Genomic DNA, 22,523 nt, shown 5'->3' on the forward strand with positions numbered 1-22,523 from the left:
TAATTGAATCTGCAGGTTCCTCTTCCTTCACTACTTTCCCTTCTCCTTAGTTGTACTAATATGTCAGATTAATTTCTCCTAAGGGAAAAAAAAGGCAGGCTCTGGACAACTGTATCTTTAAGTCAGATGGTACCATGTCTCCTATGGACTAGGACTAGGCAACAGTATGAGTGTGTGCCACAGTGCAAAAGCTCCCGGGTTCCTTCTCCAGGAACTTAAACTTGATTTTTTCCTTTTAAAAGCCGCTTAACCTCTCTGAACCTTAGTTCAGATGGATGTGGTTACCAATGCTGTTACCTAAAAGAGTTGTGAGAATCTCTTTGTTAAAGCCCTACATAAAAACTACTTAATATTAGGCTTTGGAGATGCTAATAAAGTAGCATTTTAGTGTTACGACACCAACAAGTTGCATTTATTATTTCAAAAGACTAAAAGAAACTCCCCAGGCAATACGGATCTTCAAAGTTTCTCTAAAATGAGAACTTCTGTACGAGCTTGGCTCCTCAGGCCCACTTAGGACAACTATAAGTGAAGCCCCACCTCCCCACCCTCTAAGCCACGCCCCTTTCCATACAACTCTACCTTGTCGGGCCCTTCAATGTTGATTGACGTTTTTATTCACCAATAAGAAGTAAAATTCCCATCAACGTCCGGTGAGGGGGCAGGACTTCCTTGTTGTTGCTAAGACACTCTTGTTTCGCTCCTTGACAACCCTAGCGGGGGTGCGCTCGCTGAGGCGCTGGCTCCGGCCCTCGCGGGAGCAGGTGAGGTCCCGGGGCGCGGCGGGCAGCCGGGCGGGGAGGGCCGGCCCGAAGGGGGGCCGGGAGGCATCGCGGAGCGGGCGAGGCCTCGCCCACCGCGGAGGCCCCACCTCAGCCTCCTCTGCCTGTTGGTCCCCAGTACCAGGTCCTCCCAACCCCCATTTCCCCACCACCACCACTTAGGGGACCTGCGAGCTCTGTCGAAACAGTTTCGCCGTCGCGACTCTGCGGGCCCTCCAGAGGTCTCCTCCCGCTTCACGTTCCTCCGTCCTCCCTAACCCCACTCCCCCTGGACCTCGATCCACTATCTTTCGCTTAGTAACCCCCTCCTCCCACGGCTGGGCCGTTGGTCGCCATCGCCTCCTCCTAGATCGCTCGACTTGGATAGTTGACGATGTGCTGGGACTCGAGGCTGGTCATATTCCTCTTTGGGCCTCAGTTTCCCTGTTTGTAAACGAGAAGTTAGATTGAATGATCCCTAAGGTCTCCTTGACGCTGACGTTCTAGGATGTGAGTCTTTGACCCAGCTGTAGGCTTCCCTGAAGATGTGATCCTCACAGGAAGTTTCGGGTGTAGTGAAAAGGACTTGGCAAACCTAATGTGGATTCCCAATTACAGGAACCCAGCAAGTTACCTAATCTCCCTGGAGTCCAGCCTGAGCATATACAGAATTAGGAGACTGCAGCACATCTCCTTGGGGGATTCTGAGGATAATATGAACTTCCTTCCTTTGTCTCTTATTTCCACACATTTCCCCCCCTCTGAGAAGTGTCACCAGCTCCCTTAGGATCAGCTGTCATTTCTCCATTTCACCCTCAAATCTGCATCTCCAGCTCTGATCTTTCTCTTGGGCTTCCATGGTGAGGGAGACTTTGGGGGTGGGGGTTGGAGTAGAGATTGATATATTGATGTGGTGGTTGGACTTGATGGCTTCCCTCTTGTCATTGGTAATCCATGATTTTGTGATTCCCTGCTCCTGTTGAGACACCTCCATTTGTATATCTCACCAACAACTTAAACTCAGTAGTTCACAAATCAAACCAGCCCGCATCTCTATCTATCCATCTGTTCTACCTGACTTCCCCTGTCTGTCTTAGTGGCATCACCATCCTCCTGGGGCATCATCCGTCACCCTGCCATGCTCATCCCACTTAGGCAGTGTCAGGTCTTTGATTCTGCCTCTGCAAGGATCTCACGTTCTCTCCATGCCTGAAGCCACTGTCCTGGTTCAAGTTTTTAATGCCTGTCACCCAGACCATTGCTGTAATTAACTTCCTAACTGGTGTTTCTACCTCCAGTCTCTCCTCCTGTTAACCCAGCCCACCAGAATAATTGCCCCCGAACAGAACCATGTCACCAATCCCCAAGACACTTCCAAAGGGCTTTTCTTTCTCCACTAAAAATATCCATACTTCTTAAGCCTGTATCTCAGGGCCCTTCTACACGTCCACAACCCGACCCCAGCCTTTTTTCCCAGCCTACTTTCTCTCTTCTTTGCCAAGGTCTGTCCTCTGGCCAAATTGAACTGTTGGACTTTCCCAGAAAACGCTTTGTGCTTTCTGCTTTGACGTCACTATGTTTGCTCACCTGTCTGCCTGGAAGGTCTTCCTCACCTCGCCCACCCGTCAGGATTCCCACTCACCTCTTAAGGTCTGACTCAAATGCTGCCCCACCACCAAGCTTTTCTCGCTCTCCTCTGCTCCTTCCAGAATTCTCCTCTTTCCTCTATCTCTGCATCTGTCTTGTGGCACTTACTGCTTTCTGCCATGAGCCATGGTTAGTTCATTGTGTGTGTGTGTTGGTCTCAGATTGTATGCTCCTTGAAAGCAGAGACTATCTCTTGCTTATAGCAGAGTAGTTGAAAAACCTTAATCCTGAAGTCATATATAGCTGATTGAATCCTAGCTCCTCCGTCTATTAGCCAGGCTGAAAGTCACTTTGCTTTTCTCAGCATGAGTGATCATCAGGAAAGAAGGGATAACAGTGCTCACCTGACAGAGTTCTTAGGGGGAGTAAATGAGATTCTCCATGTTGAACACCCATCCTGTTGCCTTGCTCAGGGTCAGTGCTTAATAAATGTTACTGAAAGGATTTGATAGATCCTCTCCCTTCCCAGGGGGCAAATGAAATACAATTTAATTACAATTTAGATATTTGTTGGGCTTCTGCCATGTGCCAGACACTGGACTTGGTGCTCCAGGGCATCTCTGGAGAACAGAGCAAGTCCCTCAGTCCCAGGTGACTGTCTGGACTCACGACGCACTGCTGCGTCGTGACTGACTGTGAGATGTCACCAGTAATTAGCGATTGTGACTGATTTTTTTAAAAAGTAGATCAGTGCTAACCCCAATTTATTTCTGTGATAACGTCATTCTTAGTCCCTTACGTTCAAATCTGTTCTCTAGAGTGGGAAAGCGGGGCAGGGTGGTAGCTGGGAAGGGAGGTGGCGGGGGTGAGGGGAGTGCGTAATCTGCTGTCTGTAGTAGGCATCTGTTCTCCTGTGGAGCTGATGGCGGTGATAGTTATCACTTTTTGCTGTACTTTGTATCCGGACAAAAATGTTTGGATTGCATCCACATTTGGGTATGTCCATGAGGGTGTACCACACGATTGAATGTTGTTTATTACATCATCTTATACATAAAGAACATGTCTTAATCTCTCTCTCTCCATCTCTTTCTCTCCCTCTCTCCCTCTTTCTTTCCCTCCCTCCCCCTGGTTTAAAGCACATCAGAAGTTTTCCTGGACCTCAGTGAAATGAGGAAAAATAAGGGTGATGTGAAAAAATAAAAAGGCGTTTGTGTGTATGAAAGGTAACTGTCTTTTCTTGAGAAGGACTGTTCTTTATCCTTTTTCTTACTCTTAAAACTTTCTTTTATAGTAGAGGATGCATTTTAAACTGATCGTGGGATCCAGTTCTTCCATGTTGTTTCCTGACTCCACCACTGACATCTTAGATGAATGCCCTCTAGTCCTTAGGTTCCTTTCTCTCCACCTTACGAGCTTTGCCCTTTGTTTGCCAGGAGGCAGAGAGTGGCCGTGTCAAGGAAAGACAGGAGGATGACCAAGGTGCCAAGTGTGTGTGTAGCCTGGATATGGCTGGAAGGCGGAGGCCTGCCTGGACAGGGTGCTGGACCAGTGGCTGTTGAGGATTGACATTATTTGTGTCACTGTCTTGTCTCCTACTTGCTTGTGACGGGAGAGAAAGCACAGAAGGTACAGTCAGAAGAACAGATACGGGCTCCGATGCTGGCTCTGTCATTGCTGGCTGTGTGCCCACGGCCAGCCCCCAGCCTCTCTGAGCCCTAGTGCCTTGTCTGAGAACCGGAGCGGGTGCTGCCCCCACAGGTTGTTATGGGATGAAATGAGGCAGTAAGTGTGAAAGCACAGTATCGCCACACCACGGCCCCCGGCCCAACTGTGTTTACCAAACTTCCTTGTGACTCCTTCCCGCTTCAGTGCTAATAGCACAGGGTGGGAACTCGGTGAGTGTTGGTTCGTTTGGCTGAGTATTTAGCTGTTTAGTTGGCTGGGATGTGAAGAAGGACATTGCACTTCCCCTTCCTACCGCACCAGTAACAAGAGCTGACATTTACTGTGAGACAGAATCTATTCTTAGGTCCAGTTTCCAGATTGGAAAACCGAGGCCTAGAGAGGTAAACGCTTATCTGAGACAGCCCGAGGTGTGAAATTAGACCTGCCTGTGGAGCACGACGCCGTGCTCCAAGTGTGTCCTCCCATCTCTCGGATGCCAGAAGGTGGTAAAGGATGGCGAGCTGTGGTCTATGAGCCAAGCGTGTTCCAGGCACCGAGTGGGGGCGAGGGTGCTGGCAGACACTTTTGGCCTTATCTCCCAGAATTCATTCATTTTTCCTTCCTCCTTCCTGCATCCCCTAACCCTCTTAAGGATTCTTCTCAAACGCTTCAGAAGCAAAATAATAACTAGTGACTGAGGTCAACGCCACAAAAGAACAAGGGATACAGGCTTTGACAAGACGATGAGATGGAGAGCCCTATCTGTGCTTCCTGTTGCCTAGGAGAAGCCTTGTGTCAGACATGGGCGAGGCTGTGTAAAGTGCCAGGGGGCCCTCGGGTGAGGAGGAGAATAAAGGGCAGAGAGGGAGCGAGGCTGCCCCAGCTCCGTGCGCCAGGACAGGCCCCAACAGTCGAGCGCTGGTACCCAGCAGATTCAGGCGCCCTGGCCAGGGGCACACTTACATTATTAAAGCGCTCTCTTTTAGACCTGACGCAACTTCTTCCTGGCCTGATCCTGTCAGGCACACGCTCATTTGCATGCAAGATTGATAAGGTTATTAAAACCTCTAGTTCTGCTATTTTTGGTAGCATTCTTTCAGGAGGGTTTTAAAATCGTGGCTGAATGACTATAGCTGTACTATAATGATACAGCGTCATAAAAAATTCTACCTTTCTGTATTTGGAAACACATCATCTATAACTGTTCCTTTTCATTCTGTGAGTCTCATTCCTTTTGGATCCCCAGAGGTACATGTAATGGGTAGAAAACGCTATTTGCCATCATGATCCTTAGTAAATGTGGTTGAATGATGTTGACGAAGTCCTGGCTGATAGCATGGTGGTCGTAAGAGCAGTACGATGCTGAGTGCAGGGAGCTCTGCAATTTCACAACGTTCACGTGCATGCTTGGTGCTCTCGGCAGCTCTCTGGGAATGAGCAGGTGGGATTATCCCATTTCTCAGAGGAGAAAGCCAAGACTCAGGAGGTTAAATTACTTGCCCAAGGCTGCAAAGCAAGGAAAAAGGCAGAATTGATTTCAGTTATAGAGCTAGTATTCCAGCCTAAATACTCCACCTCGTGGTCCTGTACCTTCTCTTCTCTACAAGGTGATGCCCCTCCACCCCCCCCCCCCAAAAAAAAGACTGTCCCAGTGGCTTTTCTGCTTTGTTCCTGAAGAATGGGCTTCGGTAACACCTCTGAAGTCTTGTTTCATCGGGATTCCATGTATTGAAGCAGAGTCCAGGCAGCGGTCACAGACCCTGACCTCCCCAAGGGCAGGCATGTGCACCATTGCCTCTGAGCTCCCCTCCATGCTGGCAGTTTTTAGCCCAGAGGATGAATTGAATGGAATTGAAATATTCAGGTGGAAGGGGCCTAAACAGCTGCTTCAGCACTGTATGTTGTTCCCACTGGAAAATCTCGGGAGGCGACCAAAGCCTAGAGCCCTTATCCTTCTGTCATCAGTGTAGCCCCACCTTCTGTCGCCCCTTGATGTTGTGGAGGAGGAGGCAACAAAATGGCCTTTACCAGAGACAGCTAGGAGGACAGGGTGGAAGCGGCCATAACATTATTGAGAAAGGACAAAATGATTCATTGGCTTTTATGAAATAAGAAACTTAAGCAGAAAGTACAATGAGATTGTACTTGGTAATTTGCCAGCTTATATGTAGAGACAAACAGAAACTGCTAATATCTGAGTGGTACAAATGTCCAGAAAAATGAGGTAAGAGGAGCTGTCTGTCCGCTGGGAAATCAGAACATACCCGTGCTGTGGGGCGGTGGGGTCAGTGCCAGGCTTACAGGCTCGCTCGAGGGAGCCGAGCACATGGAGTGGCACTGAGGACTTCTGAAGCATCTGAGAGTGGGATAAAATTGAGAGCACAGCCCGGAAAAAGTGCACGGCTCAAGGCTCGGCCAAGCAAGGGTCAAGTTAGCATTGGGACAGTAGGCACTGAAAGGGAAGATCAGACCTTCCTCTCACTGCTGGGATCATGGGAGCCACGCTAGTGTTTGCTAGAGGTCAGGTGTGTGGGTGCCTCCCGTGTGTCGTTGGTGTGTGGAGGCCTTGCGAGGAGGGGTTAGGGGTGACCATGCCAGGATCAAACCCCAGCTCTGCCACTCAGTAGCTGAGTGACGCCTCCATTCATGCAGGACCTAGCTTGTGGGGTCACTGGTGGCCCGGGGCTGAGTAAATGTACGGGGAGCACTTTGAACAATGTCTGGCCCACAGGAAATCCAATAGACATCAGTGTCATTACCTACCTGTTAGTTACTACATGAGGCATCTTCAGGGTTCGGTGGCTGTGCAGTGAAAGTAAATGTATTTGGAAATGTGAGAAATGCTGAAATAACATTATTTGGCTGTATTTGTCCAATCAGGATGGTTAAAAAGGGCTTAATGACATGATGGTTTATATTCATTTGCATTAGAGGTACTTCTGAGATTAGAAGTTCTTTGAATTATAGGATAAATTGAATTGTAGGATAAATCAGAATTTACAGCACTGCTTCCAGTCATGTAGGATCCAGACCCGTCTCTTTAGGAAAAGCCCCATCTGTTTTTCCATAACAAGATCTGGAAAGAAAAAAAAAATCTATACATGTGTATTAGGCTTTATAACTTTTCGGTCATATCCTTGCGTGATTCCCTCAGGAGCCAGAGGGAGGGGAGGACAGTTTATTGAGTGCCTACCGTGTACCTGGCATCCATTGTCTCATTTGATTCTCACAACAGCCCCATGAAGTGGACGTGAGTACCTTCGTGTTAGTGATGAGGAATCTGAGGCCCGTGGCCATGCAGCTAGTGAGCAGTAGGACCAGTACTAATGCCTAAAGCCTCCCAATTCCCTGGCCAGCCAGACAGGACAGGGTGGCCTGAGGGCGTGGATGAGAAGTTCTGGGCTGCCTGGCATGCTGGGGAGGGCGCAGAGCATCGTGGGTACCATTCCTCCCACAGAGCAGGGACCTACGGAAGAAGGCAGTTGTTTGCCCATAAGCCCAGGACTGTTGAACATGACCTGACATTTCACTTCCTAACCACGTCTGCCGGAAAGCAAGGATTGTGTACATAGTGGCCTAGCAGAGAAGCTGCGCTCGTTAATTGCGAGCTCAAGGCTCCACCCTCGGCCTGGCCCGCAGTCAGTATTTGTCTTGATAATGACAGTGTGGGCTTGCAGCATCGTACCAGTGTGTTCTTAATTGGGTCCCAGCATCTTGTGTTGACTCATCCTCCCGTCTGCAGACTTGCTGGCCATTTGGAAAAGGATGCGGAGGAGTTGAGACCGGGAGGTGTCAGATTGTTACTGAGACATTTCTAATTTGTGATGTATGGTTTTTAAGCCAACTCGTTTCTTCTGGTTTTTCCTGTTTTCTACAGCACCCCTTGGGGAAAGACATTTTCTGCTCCCACCAAGCTGGCAGGGCCTGCTTCCTGAATCTCCTGGGTGTGTCTAAATTACCAGTCCCGGCACCTCCTGAAAGCCCCACTCTCTCCTCCTGGTCACAGTGGAAGGATCATGGGAGAAACAGAAGGGAAGAAAGATGAGGCTGATTATAAACGACTGCAGACCTTCCCTCTCGTCAGGGTAAGCCCCGGGAGAGGGAGGCAGGCGGCCAGCAGGACCCCCAGAGCTTTAGAGAGAGGCAGGGGAAGCTTGTCCCCTGCAGGACAGCAGTGGGAGGAGGTTCGGAAGGGCTCTGCTGGCCACATCTAGAGACTGGCGGGCCAACAGTGATTCGTTCTTTCATTCATTCATTCATTTGACAATTCTTTACTTAGGTCACCTACTCTTTATTCGGGCCCTGTTCTAGGCACTGTGGATATAGGCGTGAACAAGACAGAGGCCTGGCCCATAGGAAAGAAAGGTTTAAAGAACATAATTTCAGGTAACGAGTGCTATGAAGAAGAGTATAGCAGGTGTAAGGGGCTGGAGAACAGAGGTTGGCTTCTGGAAAGGTTTCTCTGATCAGAGACCTGAATAAAGTTAGGAAGCAAGCCTTGTGAACGTCTAGGGGGTAGGATTCCCCAAGCAGGGGTGGCAGCAGGGACAGAAAGCCGGAGTAAGCCCAGCATTTGGGAGGAACAGAAAGAAGGCCAGTGTGGCTGGAACAGAGCGCTGAGGGGGCGGCAGGACGTGAATGTCAGCATGACAGCAGGGCCAGGCCTCACAGGCCTGGGGGCCATGGTGAGAAATGTGGATTCTATCCTGAGTTCAGAGGGGAACAGTAGAGAGTTTTAAGCAGAGGTGTGGGAGTACTGTGATCGGTTTTGTTTAATATTTCTAAAAGGTCACTCTAGCTGTTAGAATGGATTTTAGGGAACCAGAGTGGAAGTGGGGGGAACAGTCAGGATGCTATTGCAGAGGCCCAGAGAGATGAGGATGGCCGAGCCCAGGTCACAGAGTAGAGGTGGCAAGACACGGTAGGATTCTGGACAGATCTTGAAGGTAGAGCAATAGAATTCACTGGCATGTCGGATGCTGGGTATGAGGGAAAGCAGGTCAAGGGTGACTGCTAGGGTTGGTTCTGTCCTGAGCGTGGGAGAGAAAATGGTGTCTATTACCAAGGGAGGGAAGACAGAGGAATAGGTTTGTGGGAAAAATTAAGAGTTATTTTTCAGATATCTGAGGTTGTCAAGTAGGCAGTTGGACATGGGAATCCAGAGCCCAAAAAAGAAGTTAAAGCTAAGGATGAACATGTGGGAACCCTCCCCACATAGATGTATAAATCCACGCAGCAGGGTAGGGTCCCTAGAGAGCAGATAGCTGGAGAAGAGGCGAGGATGTAGATGAAGCCCAGAGGAGGAGAGACATTGAGCAAGATGGCCCGAGAAGGAGCACCCAGAGGGGCAGGAAGAAAAGCAGGCGCCCCAGAGGGGCCACACTACGTCTTCAGGCTTCTGGGCGCATCAGCTGTGCTCTGAGGCTGCTGGTAAACTGTTCCTGTGGCCGGCGGGCTCCTGCCTAGGCCAGCCTTCTTCCCGTGTCTGTTGCTGGGACGCGTTGGTTGCACAGGGGCCCGGCATAAGAGCCCACGAGGCTTAGCTTGATGCCATCAGGAGACGGGTCATCTCTCTGGGCTCTGCCCGGGGTTGTGCCGGGGCAGCTCCCGGTGTCCATGCCTTATGCTTGGGACAGAGGCCGGCCCAGAAGGCAGGTCACAGGCTAAGGCTCTCTCTGTTTGTCCCCTGCCCTGTCTCCAGCACTCGGACATGCCAGAGGAGATGCGAGTGGAGACCATGGAGCTGTGTGTCACGGCCTGTGAGAAATTCTCCAACAACAATGAGGTATTGCCATCAGTGCAGGCGGCCCCTCGTGTCTTTGGTGACCCCTGTGGCCCCGTCCCCACAGCCAGCTCCAGAGAGTCCCGCTGGGACCAGGCTAGAGCCTTCCTTGGAAGCATTTGGAGTGTGGGGAAGGCCAGTGAGGGGAGAGACCGGTGCTGTCTCCGGCACTGATCCGATGCTCACGCCTGGCCCTAGCGGGAGAAGAGCCAGAGGGCTTTCCGTGACGCCCCTGCCCATGTTCCCCGTCTCAGGTGGGCTGCTGAATAGGGTACCTTTCCCCTTGGCTCCGTCTCAGTGGAGAACAGAGGCCCGCCCAGGCATTCATTCCTGTGTCCATTCATCCATTCAAAACAGATGTTAAACACCATCCTTGTGCCAGGCACCGTTCTAGGTATCGACATCGGAGTGTCATTCATCATTCTGGTGGTGAGTGAGCAAGAAGTCAGTGTCGTGGCAGCCGGCAGGAAGTAGACCCTGGCCAGTGAGAACCCGGGCTTTGGGCCGAGGGGGCGCAGGTTCACATCCCGTCTCCAGCCCTTCCTAGCTCTTTAACGTTGGACAGGCCGTTCCTTATCCCCCAGCTTCCTAGTCTGTGACTGGGGGTGAGGATGTTGCCTCTTTGCGGGGCAGTCGTGAGGAGACACGTGCTGAGATGACATGAGTGAGGCGCCCTGCACGGTGGTGGGCACTGCCGGAGCCCGTGAAAGCCAGGCCTCCGCCCCTCCCTACACCTCTTCTTTAAGAGTGAGCTTCTTAAATGAGTTAGCGCAAGGAGGGGGCTGCTGCCCCAGCTGAGGGAAGCAGGACAGCTTCTCTTCCAGGGTCCACCGGAGCTGTCAGGGAAAAGCCTTTCTGTTCCCTGAAGGTAAACCTGACACCTCGCGGTGACGATGGTCCTTGGCTCAGTCTGCGGCACGCTCACGGGGGGCTAGTTCGTTTAGTGCCGAGAACAGCCTTGTGGCCCTGGCCCTGGACGCGGGCACTGAGGGCAGAGCCAGAGCTCCAGCCTGGGGCCCTGTCTCAGGCCCGATGCCCACTCTGCTACCTGGCCGATGTCTTCTGACTGGTGAGGTGATGCCTGGTTTTCCGTCCCTGTGTAACAGCCCCTGCCAGGAGGGGGCCTGTGCGGAAACCCTGCCTGTCCGCGTGCAGAACAGCAGGCCTTTCTCTTGCCAAGACTTCCGCTTCCCAGGGAGGCGTTGACTCGCGCCCACTCTGTCCCCGAAACCCCTCTCTCTGATGAGCGTCCTCTTGGTTCCAGAGCGCCGCCAAGATGATCAAAGAGACGATGGACAAGAAGTTCGGTTCCTCCTGGCACGTGGTGATCGGCGAAGGCTTCGGCTTCGAGATCACACATGAGGTGAAGAACCTCCTCTACCTGTACTTCGGGGGGACCCTGGCTGTGTGTGTCTGGAAGTGCTCCTGACGCCGTCCCCTACCCCTGCCCCGGCCCCCGCAGGCCTTTTCCTGCTGTTCCTCTGGGATGGGGAGCAGCCCCAGGCAGGTCCTGACTTTCCACAGGAAAGCTGGGGTCTTTTTTGTTGTCCTGTGTACCGATTCCTGAGCCGCGCCCAGTGTGTGAATCCGTTGACATCTCTGTCCCCAGGGTCGCAGCCATCTCGTGCTGAGTCCCCAGGTGTGAGGGGGCAGCAGGGGAGGGGCAGGGAGGTGTGACAGGGTAGAATGAGTGGGGGGATGCAGTTTTTCTCACAGGAACGTGCCAGCCCCACCTCCTTGGACAGCTGCTCGCCCCTCGCATCCCAGGAGCCCCCCACCCTCCCCGCCCAGCACTGCAGGCAAGTGTCTGCCAATATTGTCTTTACGGGCCGTATGCACATGGCCTCAAGAGGGAGCCTCCCCTCTCAGGGGTCACTGGCGGCAGCTCTCCTCGTCCTCTGGAGAAGTGGTGACCCCCCCCCATCCCCACCCCAGAAGCCCCTTTCCCAACCTGACCCCAGGCTGAACAAGCCACTGCATCCCATTGGGCCGACAGCTCCACAGCCCCTGGCTTTGGCATGAGCACCAAGTAGCCTGTCCCCCTCCGTCCCCTCCCCGCTTCCCAGCCGCCAGGCTGCGTGGACCTTTTACCTGGCCTCCCCTGTGCAGTTGGTAACCAGTGGCTGAGGGTGTGGGAACTGCGACTGCGCAGTTTCAAAGTGTCACTGACCTCCGGTGAGACGCCTAGGCCAGGAGTGCCCTCGCCGTGAGGCCTGTTTCAGCAGGGAAACCTGGCCTGCCACTTACTTCTCATCAGGGACCGCATGCTGATTTGTACTTCTTATCTCTGCTGGGTTTTCTATATTCTTTTTGAGTGTGGGGAGAAGGGTTTTAGTAGAAGGGTGAATCCTATTTTACACAGCGGTCTTATTTATATAAATGTCTTGGTTTTTACAATTAAAATAACCTAAACTGACCTTGACCTACAGTCTCTTGAGACTGGGGGAAGACAGGCTTCGTATCCTCAGGCTGTGCTGGGTCCCAGGAACCGGGAGAGGCTTCTGGCCAGACCGCAAGGCTGCTGGAAACCCTGTGCCCGGGCAGAGCCCCGCATACCCGGGTCCTGCCTCTTCCCTGTTCTGTCACAGGTACAGGCTGAGCGCAGTTGGACGGGGCCTCATGGACACTGACCGAGACACCCTTGGTGGCCAGACTGAGCCACTATAAAGATGTTTTCAGTCTCACATGACATGGTTCAGTTCAGAGATGGTTATCCAGCAGCATTGAGTGCCAGGCCCCAGAAGTGGGGACACCAAGACAGAGAAGCCACAGAGCGTGCCCTCCGTGGGCTCACAGTCTACTACAGAGGGACACTTGGACCCAGTGTTTCCACTGGATGTGAAAAGTGATGTAATAAAAGAGACGACAGGACGTGGTGGGGGTGGAAGGAGAGACTCCCTGCCCAGCCTAGGGAGTGACGGGAGCCTCTGGCTGGGTGAGCCCTGAAAGCCAACTCTTGCAGGGAGAGTGGGATTTTCCCCAGGAAGGAGGTGCTCCAGGGTGAGGGATGGTGGGAGTAAGTGCGTGGAGGTGGAAGTGGCTTGAGGATGAGGGGGCTGCATTGCAGACCTGAGAAGCCCCTGCAGTTCAGGGGCTGGCCCCGGAATCTGAGTCTCACGCCTAAAAATGCCAGGTTGGGCAGAGCTGGGACAGCCTGTCCTCCTCCCCAGCCTACCTCCCCCGTGCTCACAGGGCCTGCTGAGATGGCCCACCTAGGACATTCAGGCCTGGCAGTCCCGGCCCCAGGCCCAGTCACAGCCTCCTGAGAGTGAGGGTCCAGTTGTGATGGGATCTGTTGGCAGCTCTGCTGGATGGCGTCCCAGCAGTCAGCTAAGTTCTGCTCAAAGACCCGAGCAGCTGAGCAGAGAGAGGAGTGCCATCGGTCAGCTCACGAACTCCACACATGCTCGCTGCGTTGCTGCTGTGCGTGGGGTCCTGAACTCAGTGCAGTGGGGTGAAAAAGGAGATGTCAGGGTCACTGCCCCAAGGTTGACCATCTGGATCTAACCATGGAGCGGGTCCTGGTCCTCGGGGGGGATGGTGGGGGGGGTCTTGACCTCAGACCTACGCCAGCCCAAGCCCTGCGCCATGCCAGGTGCTGCCGGGAGATTGGTGAGGCGTGTAGATGGGAATACGAGGAGGTGGGCACCGAGGCCTGGAATAGCTTCAGTTTAGTAACTGCCAGCTTTGCGGCTGTTTTCTCTTTTAATCTGCCACACGTGGGTGCCAGAAAGTGAGACCTGCTCAGCCCGCATCCCAGGCAGTGGGGTGGCAGCAGGGAGTGCGGACTTTGAGGTCCACAGACCTGGCTAAGGCCTGGCCCTGGTCTTCCTGACCTCTCTCTGCCCCAGTTGTTTTGTCTATAAAATGGGGATAAAAGGCACCAGATCCTGAGGTTCCTGGGAGTCTCAGGCCCACACCTGGAGCAGGTGGTGCGCCCGTGGTGCGCGCTCTGCGTGCTTGGGCGTACTACTCTCTCCCCACCTGGAGATGGGGTGCTGACAGCCAGCTCCCCCAGGACGGGGTGGAAATTCAGCAAGATCTGGCTTGTAAAGTGCCAGCCCCAGCAGGCACTTCTGTCCGCTGTGGTGGACCCCTCCTCACGCCCCTCCCCTGCCTGCTCCCAGAGGGCAGTGTGCCCGCTGTCAGGCTGGGCCAGGTGACCAGGGACCATGGCAGCTGTGTTTCCTGGGCATTTCTTCTTGTGACCTCAGCGGCTTTCCTTCCCTGTGCTCCCTGAGACCTGTGCCAGCTCTGCTCACCTGACCTTCCTCACAGCCCTCTCCCTGCTCACGGCCAGTGATTCAATGAGCGTTTGCTGACGGGCTGCAAAGGAGCGGGTCGTGACGGTGAGGAGCGTGCCAGCCTTGGCTTGGCAGTGAATGGCTGGCAGTCCCCGGGGAGGCAGAGCTGGGAATGGAGAAGCAGGACGCGTTTAAGTCATCTGCTGCAGGGGAGGGAGGGTGGAGTCCAGGGCAATGTGGGGTTCAGGGAAGGGAGCAGCTCTCGCTGCCCAGAGCACTGGGAAAGGTGTCACAGAGGAGGTGGCATCGAGCAAGGCCGTGGCATTTCCAGGGGGCATGATACGGTGGGGGGAACGCCTAGGGAAGGCACCCTTGGGTGAGGGGGAACGGCATGTGCAGAACAGCATGGGCGTGAGGACGCTGGTGAGATGGATGTTGAGGGCAGTGGGGGGTTTGGGAGTGGGGTTCCCCAGAGGGCGGGAGGGAGGAAGAGTAGGCTGAAGGTGAAGGGTTTCTGGGGTTGAAGACGAGGAAACTTCCAGCTGTTGAGTGTCCCCACTTGGCAGGCACTGGGCTCCCTCCCTTATGACCATGATGTCCTGTATCCTCAACAGACCTCCAAGGTGACGATCACTGTCCCCATTTACAAATGAAGAGGCTGAGGCTGGGTGGGTGAGGTATCTTTCCCAGGTCCAGTTAGGAAGTGACTCTGGCCGGGACCTAGACCCTGGCCTGCCAGCCTCACAGGCCCTGCTCATCAGGGCACAAGCTGTGTTCACAGGCCTGCTGTTTACCTCCTGCCCCGTGGAGAGCTGGGGTCCCCACAGCGTGTCAGTGCCTCCATACGTTGGGCTCCCAGTCGCTTCCTCCCGCTGGCCGCAGGCCTTCACCTCCCCCTCTGCTCAGACCACAGGAGCCCCAAGCATTCACTTAGTGGTGGCAGCGACCGCAGCCCTGCAGCCACCGCCAGCCCAGGCCCCTCCAGTGCCATCCTTGTGTGGGGCAGCGATGCCTCGCCCACTGACACCTCAGTCCCCTCTGCCGGGCCCAGCCAGAGGCAGCACAGGGGAAGTCGGCAGCCTTTTCTGGACACATCTGGAGGCTGAGTCGCAGGCCTCTGCCCTCAGGGCGCCGGCCCTCTGCCTGGGAGAGCAGTGTGTGCTGTGCCGGCCAGTTGAGAGGATAAAATGCCGGTCCCCCCACAGGTCCCCCCACGGGGGCCTGCACAGAACCACTGGCCTCGCCAGGGTGGGGGGTGAGAGGGGGGCAGGGGGCGCCGGGGCGGTCAGTGTGAGAAGAGGAAGAGCAAGGACTTGGTAATGGGCCCCATGGCAACCAAGGCAGTGGGCGTGCTGCCAAGGGGCGGGCTGCCTTTGAAACTTACAGGGGCCTGCGGAGAAATGTGCTGGGGAATATTCAACGTTGTCTTGGAGGTGATGCCGAGAAGCTCCAGGGTCCCGCTCAGCCTACTTCCTGTTTCTCTGGAGGACAGGGCCTGCGGATAGGCAGGGCGTGTCCCCTTGACCTGTGGGGTCCCAGCCCAGCGGCTCCCCCTCCCCCCAGCAGGTAACTGACAGAGCTGTGAAGCAAGGCTTAGCTCCTTGAGAACAGGGAGCGGGAGCACCAGGTGGTGTCCTTCAGATCCCTCACTCAGGTCTGGGAGGGGAATTGTTCAATTTTAGCCATAAGCCACCACCCTGTTCTATTTTCCTTTTGTTCTCCTCATCTCATATTTAAAGCAACCACCTCCCACTGCCAGCTGCTGTCTTCAGTCCTTAGAAAGGCGGGGCGGGGCGGCGGGTAAAAAGAGAGCAGCTTAGGAGGCAGAAGACCTGAATTAGTATTCATAATATTTCCAAACTATTGGATGCCCCAAGTATGCCAAGCCCTGCACTAAGCATTTTCCAAACTGTGTCTCATTTAATTCGTACATCCCGCCGTGAGGAGATACTGTCAGTATCCCCCTTTTACAGTTGAGGCCTCCCAGAGAGGTTACGCTCCAGGTCACACAACCAGGATTCACTGTAGGCCTACAGGACACAGAGCCCAGCTCTTAAACCTCTCCAGAAGCCTGCCCACCAGCTGGGACAGCCACTCTGCTTCTTAGATCTCAGTTTCCTCACTTGCAAAATAGGCTTCCCAGCTCCTGCCCTGCCTCCTTCCCAGGGTTACTGTAGGGCACCAAGGAGAAGGCCGTGGGGGTGGAATTGCTTTAAGGGTGGAAGTGCCAATCAGGGATTGGGGTCAGGGCCAGTCTGGGGAGCCATCTGCCACCCTCGGGCCCCTGTTTCCACTGGGAGACTTGGGAGTCTGGAAGGTTGGGCTCAGGGGGGCAGGTAGGTAATCGCCTCCAAGGCCCTGTTGGCACCTGGGCCCTGCAGGGTCAGAGCGTGAGAAGCAGGGTGACCACACAGACGCACGTCCAGTGGCCAAGGATCCCAAACAGCCGGGACCAGACCTTCCAACATGAGCTGGGGAAGACAGTCCCAATAGCAGGTGCTTGTGAGGACTTTGCTGTTGCCCAAGCACTCTCCAAGCTGCGTCTGTCCTTCCAGCCTCAGAATGGCCCAGTGAAGGGAGCCAGGTAGAGTCCATGAAGATCCTCCAACCTAACAGTGGGGAAATGGCTTCATGGAGAACTTGGGATGTGCCAGAGGTGGGGGATGGCCTGGGGCAGAGGTTTCTCCTCCACACACCAATAGCCTCAGAGGCGTGGTCAGAGTGGTGCCAGCTCCTCTAGGACTCCTCCCCCACTGCGGTCTCTGGACAGACCATCTAGATGGTCACTTTGTGTCCCCACCGTACCTCATCTTCTGTCGTGGTATCTACACCTGCTACATTTTATTGACTTGATGGTGGAGACTATATCTTATCTCTCTAGCACAGGGCCTGATATGTATCAAAGATCGATTGTGACAAGTGAGCAAGTGAATAAGGATGGTTGGAGGGAGAGATGGATGGATGGATGGATGGATGGATGGATGGATGGATGGATGATGGATGGATGGATGATGGATGGATGATGGATGGATGGATGAATAATGGATGGATGATGGATGGTCAGATGATAGATGAACAGATGGGTGATAAATGAGAGGAAAAATCTTCTCCAGGAAGCTCAGAGCAACAGGGCCGTCCCTTGATTCCTAATGCCCTCGGCCAAATTTCCAGGCCCCTCGCAGGGGACCTGAGGTTTATTTGGGACTCAGAAAGTCACTCCCCTTTGACCTGGTTCCTAAGAAAAGACTCAGACTCAGACGCAGCACAAGTGGATTCCCGAGGCTGGAAGAGCTTGCTGAGAAGCAGCCGGAAGAGCACCAGGGTTGTGCTCAGACCCGAGTTCCACCACCAGCTCCACCACTTGCCCGGCATGTAGCCTTGAGAGAGTCCCTTCATCTCTGGAGCCCCATTCTCTTCATGTGTAAAATGGGGTGAAGCCCTTGCCCTCCTACCCTGGAGGCCCCTGGGAGGATTAAGCGTACAGAGCAGCAGTTGAAAGGGGGTGAGGGCTCAGCTACTGCTGTGAAAGCCTCTGCCAGTGCGTCGTCATCGGCAAGTGCACCATCAGCTTGGACCCTGCGCCCGGGGCTGGCCTGTGACGACTGCCTTTTGCCTGCTGTCCTGGTGCTCTTCTTCCATCACTCAGCAAATATTTAATGAGCTCCAGAGGTGCCAGGCCCTGTGCAGAGGAAACAGGCCCCCACGGTGGTCCCTGCCCTCGGGGACACAGTCTAGAGGGGACGAGCTCTAAAGAGGCCTCCTGGAGAACGCTGCGCAGGCCGAGCACAGGTAAGCTGGTGGGTGTTCAGGAGGCGCATGTCCCGGGCAGAGCCCCCTGCCGAAGCCCCCGATCGCCCTGGCAGGCGCGGAACCTCCCCCTTGAACACTGTCTCGTCTGGAGCTGTTTTGAGAGCTGTGGGGCATGACATTATGTAATCCCCTACGGGGCTGAGCACAGGGCTGTGTACACAGCCAGTGCTCAATCAATGTTTATTAAGAGAAGGCCCTTATCATTGTTTGCAAAACCTTTCAGCACATTCTTTGTGCTGCTTCTGCTGGGGTCGGGGACACAGGACGGGGGGACAAGCTTGACACCCTGGAGGAGCTTGCAGTTAGGCAGACATGGAGCCAGCGAGACAGCTCCAGGAGCAAAGTGCTACCACGGGGCATGGGTGTGCCCAGGAGGGGCGCCGAGACCAGAGGAGGGACCTGGAGTTCAACGCAAGGGGAAGGAATTGAGGCAGAACTCGCGGTGTGTACACAAGACCTGAAGACAGAGAACATACATTTTCAGGAAACAAGGCCATTTGGTGGGGTGGGGGCCAGTGGGGGGGGGGGGCAGATAAGCAGGTTGGAGGGACAGTTGAGAGATGGCTCCGGGGCCAGGCCTTTGTAGGCCTCATTCGCTGTGCTGAGGGTGGAAGTGGGGTGAGTGAGGGAGGTGACGGAAATCGGGGGAGGCATCACCGCGCAGTGACCCGCTGAGTGCTGGGAAGGCAGGGTTGGATGGAGGGCCTCGAGGGGGCGTGGGGAGGGTTGCTCAGTCCTTCCTTGGGCTGGGTGGTCCTTGCACTTCCCCCACCCCCAGCTCAGAGCCCCCGTGGAGCTGAGAGGGGCAGTGCCACCTTGATGACAGACCAGCATCTTTGGAGGTTTGTCCAGGGCCAGGAGTGGGGTGGGGTAGCTGTTGTGTTACTGAGGAGGCCGGAGCCCAGCCCTGCCTTCCCATTGGCCCCTTGACCTGCGGCCCCTTCTCTTATCAGTACTCCTACCCCCACCACACCTGGCCAGGGCTCCCTCCCACGCCCGCCTCCACTGCATCCCCAGAGTCTTGGGCACTCCCTGGACTCCATCTCTGGACACCCCTCTGGGAGCTGGCCCTCCCTCCGTGGCTGGCTCCAGCAGCCTCCACCTCTCCTCACAGTATCAGCACCCCCTTTGAGGCTGCCTGTGGGACCCAGCTCCCTGGCCTTCCAGCAGTTTGCATAGTGGCCATGGTGCCACCTCCAGCTCTAGGACTCATCTCGGTGGCCCTGCTGCTACATTTGACTTCCCTCTCCTCTTGGGCCCCTTTAGGTGGCCTTGCCACAGCCAGGGCATCCCATGCCCAACCCCCCAGCTTGGGAGCCCCTGGAGGCACTTAGCCAGAAGCCATGGGAGCTTCAGGAGCCGCAGGACTTCAGGGGTGTCAAAGGCTCTGTGGAGAGAAGGGCTGCAGAGTCCGGGGCCACAGCCCTGCAGGCAGGCCAGGCTAAATGCGGTGAGCTTTCTGCCCACCCCGTCTACACAGCCATGCCACGCTTGGCGAGGAGGACAGGCTCTTCTGTGTCATACCAAGGAGAAGTTCGCTGACCAACAGCGAGCGTGCCAAATAGACATTCAGGGACTCGAGGGTGGGGCTCAGCTGGTTTCTCCCTCCCTTCTGGGCCCCTCCATCCCAGACTCCCTCTGGCCTCTCTCCTTGCATCCCTCTCGCTGAACACTGTGCATGACAGTCCCTGTATTCAGCAGGGGCTCTACCCTGCCCCGGCCCTTGGCCGAGAACCCCACTAATATAATGAGCACTGAGTTCCCACGGGGTGGGGGTGCCATGGAGAGGCCTCCATGCCCAGACTGGCCAAGAGGTCCTCTCAGAGGAGGTGACATTTGAGCTGGGTCTGGAAGGGATTTCTGCAGACTCCCAGGAGGTGAGGAGGGGTCAGGGCATTGCAGCTAAAGTTACTGTGGGTGGGAGTGGGCAGAGCTGAAGCCGAGGCTGGGTGAGGCGTGCACCTGTCATCCAACCAGCAGCAGAGAGCCAGAGAGGGCTTCTTGCAGGATCCTGATGCGGGAGAGCCAGGAAAAAAGGTCTCTTCTCCAGCTCGGAGGGCTGAGGGGAGACAGCCAGAGGGCCAGTCACGTGCCCTGCTAGTCAGGATGAGCTGGGCTGTGAGTTGTGCTATAGGCCCAGGAGACCATGGCCTCCCAACCCAGCTCCCCGCCCACATCTCTTCACCCATTGGTAACTAGAAGGACCACGCTGCTCCCTGGTTTAACCCCCACCCAGTAGATTCCCCGCTGTCCCAGGATAAAACCCAGCTCCTCGCCCGGCCGGCAAGGCCCAGCATGGTCTGGCCTCACTGCCTCTCAGCAAGGCCCAGCTGCCTGAGCATCCAGGACCAGCCCTGCCCCTCCAGCGTGGGGTTCCAGGGTCAGCGAGGGCCAAGCCACGTTGACAGAGCTGCCGAGCCAGACCCCTCCCCCCGGAGAACCTACCTCACCTGGTGATGCTCCCACATCAGTGGGGATGCGTTGTACCCCTAGCATGACCCGCTGGGCCTACCCTCATGGAGGAGGGGGTTACCAAAGGGTCATGGCCTTGGGTACAGCCAAGTGCACCCCGTGGCCCCACCCCATGCTCCCCACCCACCAGCCTTGCCCTCCCTGACCCCATCTCCGCCTTGCAGTTTGGGGAAACCCACACAAAGTGGCCCCAACAACAGCCAGCCCTCTTCAAGTCCACGAGATGAGGACCTGGGAGGGGACCTTTGGGCTCTGCCATGGACTAGCTGTGGGTCCCTGGGACCAGCCACCCCCTCTGGGCCCATTTCCTGCTCTGTGCCCTTTTGGCAGTGCCCTTCAGGCGACCCTTCCATGGTACAATTCTCCAACCCTGCTCCCGCCACATTCTGCTTCCTCCAAGGTGAGTTCCTTCCTCCACCACTAGGGGTCCTTTGGGCGGCTGGTCTCACTGCTGCTGGCGGTGCGGGGCGACCTCTCGTGGCCACACGTGGGCATAACATGGCTCATCCCCGACTGCCCTGGCCGGGACCACAGGAGGACGCTGGGAGGGCTGGCCGGGCTTTGCCCACACCCTGCCCTCCTCCCAGGCCCAGGGGGCCACAGGCCACCTCCTCAGGTTCACTGGGCGCAAGTGGGAAAAGACGTGGTGGCTTTGAATCAGTCAGACCTCACTTCCTTCTGTTCTTCACTTGCAAACATTTATTGAGCACCTACTGTGTGCCTTACCTGTGTGGGTACTGAGACAGCAACCTGAGAGCAGGCAGGTCCCCACCGTTACTGAAGTTATGGTCCAGCCAGGCCCCAGTACCTCCACTTCACACTCTGAACCCCACATCCCCTCTGTAACTTTGCCTGCTCAACAGCCCCCACTTCACAGGGCTGCCGTGAGGATATAGGTACAGGTGCTCGGGCCCTGGCCTTGGGCAGACGCTCGGGACCTGGTGACTCCCTCAGCAGGTCCCCAACCCCTCCCCTCCTCCTCCACCCACTCCCACCTCTACGCTCTGCTACCCTTTTTCCCAGAGGGTTGTTCCAAGGGCTTTGGCTGGGCCCCCAAGTCCCAGTGCCTTAGTACCTCTCCCCATGTCAGGCCACCTCCTCTGGGAAATCATTTCGATGCTACCCCCCATCCCCCCCACCAAGGAAGGGGTCAAGTTAATGGAATTTGATTAGGAAGCTTTTTATAAAATAAAGATACTTTCATAGAGTGAGGGAATACTCTAATATTTGCCTTTCAGATCCCTCTGGATTTTCTGTTCAGTGGGTTTGCTTAAAGCAGGGGCAGTTCTGAGTCCCTCCCCGTTTCAATGGCCAACCCAGGCCAGAGCATCGGGCTTAGGTGCTGTCACTCCAGGCCCTGGAGAGAAACACAGGCTGGACCAGTGCCTCTCAGCCCCCAGGGAGTCCTCCCAGAAAGCAAGAAGGCAGATCATTGGCACTTCATTCCATGGCTGGGAGTGTCACCTCCAGAGCAGGGTCCCCCACCCCAAGCCTACGGTCACCCTGGGGAGGGACTCTTGACATGTTCCACATTCCACCCCTAAAAAGGAAAAAAAGAAAAAGAAAAACTCCAGGGACATTCCTCCATGGCCACTTATGCATCTGTGATTTACCTAGTGAGGCAGGATGAGGTCATTGAAGCACAGAGAGGTTTAGTACCCTGCCCAGGGTCACACAGCCACAGGAACTGCGCAGAGAGGGGAATCCAGAGCAGACTGCAAGTGCAGTGTTCTGCAGAGACCCCAGGCCCCTTTTCCTGGACCATCTCACTCAACCAGTGAGACCAGTGGACCAGTTTGGGAAGGAAGCTAGGGGGCCGGCAGGTAACCGCAAGTGCTGTTCTCATTTCATCCTCACCACGGTGCCCAAAGGTAAATGACACTATTCCACTCTTGACAGATGAGAATACCAAGGCCCAGGGAGGCAAAGCCGCACCCACAGTCACACAGCTCTCCCACAGGTGCCGGGTTCTGTCCCTGATGCGGTGGGCAGGATGCTGAGATGCCCCCTCCGCCGGGACCAGCAGGTCTCTGGCCTCAGGTGAGGCTTCCGACCACTGGGCTCTGGGGTGGAGGGCCAGGTAGGGAGTGGGCAGGGGGCCTTTCCATCTAATGTCAGGCTGATCCAGGACCAGGAGACCCCTGCCAGCTTCTACTTTGCCGACTTTGAGCAACACAATTCAGAAATGGTGGCTTTTCT

General features: G+C 55.2%; 1 protein-coding gene across 6 annotated transcripts in view; it reads left to right on the forward strand.

The window, feature by feature from the left end:
* Positions 1–689: 689 nt before the first annotated feature.
* DNAL4 (dynein axonemal light chain 4) overlaps positions 690–22,523 on the forward strand; it is a 29,830-nt gene continuing 7,996 nt past the window's right edge. The window contains exons 1-5 of one of the 6 annotated variants that reach the window (XM_057742981.1): positions 690–764; positions 7,894–8,101; positions 9,718–9,801; positions 11,063–11,161; positions 11,503–12,208. In XM_057742981.1, the coding sequence (XP_057598964.1) occupies positions 8,033–8,101; positions 9,718–9,801; positions 11,063–11,161; positions 11,503–11,820 (570 nt within the window). In that variant the 5' untranslated portion in view covers positions 690–764; positions 7,894–8,032 and the 3' untranslated portion in view covers positions 11,821–12,208. Of the gene's footprint in view, positions 765–3,820; positions 3,978–7,893; positions 8,102–9,717; positions 9,802–11,062; positions 12,209–22,223; positions 22,365–22,523 lie in introns of those variants that run through there. The other 5 variants (XR_009054809.1, XM_057742980.1, XM_057742982.1 and 2 more) reach the window with 5 other exon arrangements.

The sequence above is a fragment of the Hippopotamus amphibius genome, chromosome 7 (assembly GCF_030028045.1).
Source record: "Hippopotamus amphibius kiboko isolate mHipAmp2 chromosome 7, mHipAmp2.hap2, whole genome shotgun sequence".
In the NCBI taxonomy this organism is placed as follows: domain Eukaryota; kingdom Metazoa; phylum Chordata; class Mammalia; order Artiodactyla; family Hippopotamidae; genus Hippopotamus; species Hippopotamus amphibius.